The sequence below is a fragment of the Vicia villosa genome, linkage group LG3 (assembly GCF_029867415.1).
Source record: "Vicia villosa cultivar HV-30 ecotype Madison, WI linkage group LG3, Vvil1.0, whole genome shotgun sequence".
NCBI classification, from domain to species: Eukaryota; Viridiplantae; Streptophyta; class Magnoliopsida; order Fabales; family Fabaceae; genus Vicia; species Vicia villosa.
This window is the reverse complement of record NC_081182.1, coordinates 160,301,380-160,307,339: the sequence shown is the minus strand read 5'-3', so window position 1 is coordinate 160,307,339 and position 5,960 is coordinate 160,301,380. Positions and strand designations below refer to the sequence as shown.

General features: G+C 40.5%; 1 protein-coding gene across 1 annotated transcript; it reads left to right on the top strand.

Moving 5' to 3' along the window:
• Positions 1-1,729: 1,729 nt before the first annotated feature.
• Positions 1,730-2,941, top strand: LOC131659265 (uncharacterized). The gene is made up of 2 exons (XM_058928476.1): positions 1,730-2,658; positions 2,740-2,941. Exons 1-2 carry the CDS (start codon positions 1,730-1,732, stop codon positions 2,939-2,941), a joined length of 1,131 nt encoding a protein of 376 aa, XP_058784459.1.
• The last annotated feature ends 3,019 nt before the right edge of the window (positions 2,942-5,960 follow it).

The window sequence follows — 5,960 nt, the reverse complement described above, 5'->3', positions numbered from 1 at the left end:
TGATGATGATTGATTGGTTTTTAGAGTGATGAAAATACATGTATGCTACTCTTGTTGAATATGATGATTTGTGCAAATACGTGTATGTTGTGTATATGATGATGATGGAATTGTGATTGAATGATGTTAATATATATGAACATACTGGAATGATGATGATGATGCTGATGATTGATGATGATGATGGTATAAGTATGTTATATATGTTGCATTCATTCATATTCATTAATGATACTGTATCCATAAGGGTGTGTTGGATCAGTGAAGGGCATGATTCCCATCGTGTGGAATCTGTGCTGGCAGGGCCGTATCTTGGACGATGTTGGATCGGTCATGGGTTACCCCCATTTGATGATGATTGGTACCACATGCATAGTGTCAGTTCATACATATGCATAATTTATAACATGATTGGATGTATTCCAGTGTTGTAAATGTTGATGATGTGTTGCTTGTTGTTTGATTGTTTGGAATGTCTGTTATGAAACAATTGGGTGAATGATACAACTGTGATGTGTTATTACTTTATAACCTTATAACATTTGTTAATTATGATGAGACTCACCCTTACATGTTGTCATTTTCAGATTGAGGATAGCGGCTGTTCGACTCGGTGAGGATTAGCTCATGAGTCAGGGTCTTAGTAGCGTCAGGTGTCATGCTCTGATAGTTGTAACACTAGGGACGCGATTTGTTTAGAGTTTATGATTATGACTCTAGTTATGTTTTGATGTTTTGAAGGATAAGTTTTGAAGATGTTAAACTTAGTCCGTTTTTGATAAATTTCCGCTGTGTGAACATGAAACGTTTTAATTTATGATGATTACCTCAGTGTATGCATGACATGACTGAACGATGTTTGTTTATTATGAATTGTGGCACCCTTATTTCATGTACTCTGAATAATTGTTTTAAAATTGCCGCGGGGTTAGTAAGGGGTGTTACACACTCAGTGGCCATAACTAGTTCATTACCTGGATCTACAGGAACGATCCAGGGAAATAATTCAACATCCGTTGCTGGTACAACCACGACAGCCATCCCGTCGAATGCACAAGTAAGCCAGATACCACCATTTGGTACTCAGGGGACACCCCCTCCGAACCAAGGATTCGAAACCCAGAGACAATGGAGAGAGCAACCTTTTGGGATGCCATATTCTTACATGGCAGGTTTAAGTAGTAGTATACCTGTTTATACAGCACCCAATATGTCAGCTTTTTCCCCATTTCAAAATTCTGGTTCTGGTGTGAACAATGTGGGAAAAAATGTCCAAAGCCAGAATGTCATACCCATACTAACAACGAATAATCAAGCAGCGTTCTGACAACAGATGGACGCCAGTAATCAAGATATGGTAGGGTTATTGGCCAGAGAAATGAATGCTATCTTTTCTCCTTTAATACAAAACATTAACAAAACCAATCAAGATAACTTTGAGACATGTCAACAATTGTCAGGACATATGGGTTGAATAGCAAACTTTTTAGGCGCTCCTGAAACGTCGGTGCGTCGAAGGACAAACCAAATAGTCATTCAGGAGGATGAACCAACCATAAATCAAGTTCGACCACCAAGACCACCCCCCAAAACGAAACCTTTGAGGGAAGGATTAGAACAACAACCAGTTCGATAGGAGATCCCTGAAGAACAACCTAGGAGGGTAGTGATGGTTAATAGGAACCAAAATGCTGACAAAGTGATTCATAGGTTTAGACAAAATAACTAGATGGAGACTAATTTGACTACTATGATAGAGAGGATCATGACCCAAAATGGTCTGAACACCGGACTTCGAAGGCCAAATTATACATCCCCTTTATTATATTATGTTTTACAAACTGAATTACCCAGGGGTTGCAAGATCCCTAAGTTTACCAAATTTTCAGGGGATACTAGTGAATCTACCACAGAGCATATAGCCAGGTATATGACAGAGGCTGGAGATTCGGCGAACAATGAGGAACTGAGGATGAAGTATTTCCCCAGTTCTCTAACTAAGAACGCTTTCACATGGTTCATAACACTACCACCAAATTCTATAGATACTTGGCCTCAGTTAGAGAGGTTATTCCATGAGCAATTCTATATGGTTCAAACCAAGATAAGTCTCAAAGAATTGGCCGGTATTAAAAAGAATTTTATTGAACCTATAGATGATTATCTGAACAGGTTCTGTTTGTTAAAAGCTAGATGCTTTACAATGGTGCCTGAACACGAATTAGTCGAAATGGCCGCTGGAGGTTTAGATTACTCTATCAGGAAGAAATTGGACACTCAATATCTGCGAGATATGGCCCAATTGGCTGATAGGGTTCGCCAAGTCAAAAGATTAAAAGATGAGAAGGCTACGGTAAATAAAAGCTATAAAAAGGAAAGGGTTGCCTACGTCGAAGTAGACGAAGGAGAACCGGAGATCTCCGAGAACCAATATGGTTTCGAAGACTGCGAAGTAGATCTAGCCGATTTAAAGGAAGCAGGCCCCTATACCTGCAAGATGATCACACCATCGAACGGAAAAAATCTCGTTGAAATTGAAAAGAATGATAAGTTTCCTAAGAAAACATACACATTCGACATAACTAAATATGATGAAATATTTGATTTGCTTGTGAAATATGGCCAAATGGTTTTGCCTCCTAACATTAAAATTCCTCCGTTAGAGAAACGGAAGAAAAGAGGCTACTGTAAATACCACAATTTTTTGGGCCACAAAACCTGACAATGTTTTCTTTTTAGGGATCTTATTCAGAATGCGATCAAGGAAGGACGTCTGAAGTTTGCAGACAAAGGAAGAAATCAAATGAAGATAGATGCCAATCCCCTTAATATTGCTGACACAAATTACACTGAGCCTGTCGAAATATACATGGTTGACATGGTCGAAGTTGGAACAAGAGGGACCCCAGGAGATGAAGAAGATGCCCAAGTTGGAAAATAGGTTACTGATGACCTAAAGGAGGATGTCACATCTGAGACTTCAGTCGAACCAAAGACTACTAAAGGTCTTGTCGGAGAGGCAACTATGGCTACTGAAGGTTTAAGGAAGAAGTTCGAAGAAATGTCAATTGCTCATGGGGCCAACCTAGACATCAACATGGTCAATCTGGACCATTCAACCCCGGAAATGGAGGAAGTTGAAAGTTGTTTGAAGAAAGAAAGGGTGCAGTCTCATCACCCCAAACCTGACGAAACTTTGAAGGAATACCTTTGGAGATGTCACAAACAAAGTTATGAAATGTTGTTATGCCCAAGATGCAGTATACTGGTGAATCCAAGGGTGGCTGAAGACTATGAAAGGTGGCAACGTGCCAAAACTGACAGAAACTGGAGAAAAGAAGGTGAATTGCTGGGAGTGTATCCCAAACCTGGAGAAAGCCTATTAGGTTTTCTTGTTCGCTGCCACAAAGACGAAACTGAATGTTTAACGTGTCCCAGATCTGGGGCGTTTTACCATCGAAAGTTGTCAGAGTCCTTTGAAAGAATCCCCTCCAATCAAAATTGGGATGCCCGCAGGGAAAATCCATATCTCTACATTTTCGACAAAAGGGGAATCCCAAGAAGACAGGATAGCCCTCTTCCAAAAGTAAGAAAAGTTACCTTCAAAGTACCGTCAAAGGTCCCAGAGCACAAATGGGGCCAAAGAAAGGCAGGTGGAGGAACTTCGACAATGGAGGAAGAACTTCCTGGGCTTACAGAAAGAAATTTAAAGCATCAGAAAGGGAAGCCGTTAGATTGAAGAACTACAAGGGTAAAAACCCTATGTCAAGATCCCAGTGGAGAAGGCACCAGAGGCTGAAGAAAGCAGAAAAAGAAACAGCTTCGAATGAAATCGGAGAGTCCAGAAATACTAAAATTGTCCCAAACAAAATTCACTCAACAAAACCTCTTGTAGGGAGAAAGTTATTCCCTGCTGGGGGCAAGATGGATTATAATAAAGCCGAAGAAGAACAAATGAGAGAGGACGATATGCCTACTGATGACTTTGATTCTGATGGAGTCTCGTATTTACACATGAATTGTTGCAATGTGGTCTCCGTATTACCACACGAGTACAACTAGGAAACCGAGATTGATGATGATAATGAGGTTGATGCAGCAGAGATGGCGAAGCATAAACCCATGTGTTATTACGTCCTTAGTAATGGTGCGATCGAAGAGCAAAATGCCCAGTTCGAGCGACCACATCAAGGGATGCAGAACCACCTCAAACCCCTCTATATAAGGGTCAAAATCGAACAAGTGGGAGTAAATAAAGTTTTGGTGGACGAAGGAGATGCAGTGAATCTCATGCCTCAATTTATGCTGAAAAAGTTAGGAATGTTCGATACAGATGTAAAACCCCATAATATGGTTTTATCGAACTACGAAGGGAAAATAGGACATAGTCTGGGAGTGATCAAGTGGATTTAACTATGGGATCAATCACGAGGCCTACCATGTTCATGGTGGTACCAGCGAAGGCTAACTACAACTTGCTCCTTGGAAGGGAATTGATCCCCAGTATCGGGGCAGTACCTTCGACCATGCATCATAGGGTATCTATCTAGATAGCATATGGCATAGTGGAGAACATAGAAGCTGACCAAAGTTGCTTCATGAGCGAAGTGGACCAAGTGGATAAGGCAAACTTCGACAGGAATCTGGGAAATATAAGCCCATGTAGCCCAACTGAAGATGCTTACTCTCCAAATAAAAATTCTTTATACTTTTTGACTCTCCACCCTCATGGTTTTCAATGGGACCGTGAGATCATGGGAGACCTTGAAGAGGAAGAATCAACATAAACACGGCCTTAGGGCTGGAGCGAAGACGTTGATTATGTCTGAGTCTTCATTCTTCGAAAAGATTTCGGCCCATATGGCTGAGAACAAAAGAATAGCGGCTCTCGAAGCCGAAATGATTGACATGGTTGTTGGGGCCAAAAGTATTATGCTGAATGACACAGGACAGGGGGCAAACTTAATACCAGAACCTCCTGAAGAACATGTACACGAAGATACGTTAAACCAAAGTCTAGACGCTGTCTATAACGAAAATCCTTTGGGATTTGAGAAAGATCCAGGGTTATCAAGTGCAAAGATGTTAGCTCAGGACCCATTAGAAGAGGTTGATCTCGGAGATGGACCCACAAAGAGAATTAGATACATCAGTGCTAAACTGGACCCCAAGATGAAAAACAGGATAGTCGAATTACTAAAGAAAAATAAAGAGTGTTTTGCTTGGGACTATGATGAAATGCCTGGTTTGGAGAGAGATCTAGTCGAACTAAAACTGCCTATTAAGGATGGCAAGAAGCCCATCAAGCAGACCCAAGAAGGTTCGTTCCAGATATCCTTTCGAAGATTAAAAAGGAGGTCAAAAGACTTCTTCGCTACAATTTCATCTAGACCACCAGGTATGTCGAAAGGATTGCAAATATAGTTCCAATTATTAAGAAAAATGGTTCCTTAAGAGTGTGTATAGATTTGCGTGATCTGAATGCAGCAACTCTTAAGGATGAGTACCCAATGCTGGTGGCAGAAATGCTAGTTGAATCGGATGCAGGATATGAATATCTTAGCATGCTCGACGGTTATTCCGGGTATAATTAAATTTTCATTGCATAAGAGGATGTTTCTAAAACAACTTTTCGATGTCCAGGGGCAATAGGCACTTACGAGTGGATCGTTATGCCTTTTGGTCTTAAAAATGCTGGGGCAACATACCAGCATGCAATGAACTCTATTTTTCATGATTACATTGAAACCTTCATGCAAGTTTATATAGATGAGATAGTAATAAAATCTATATCAGACGGAGATCATCTAACCCATCTCAGCCAATCATTCAAAAGAATGAGAAAACATGGCTTGAAGATGAATCCTCTTAAATGTGCATTTTTAGTGTAGGCTAGAGACTTTCTGGGCTTTGTGGTCCACAAAAAGGGGATAAAGATTAATCAGAATAAAACAAAGGCT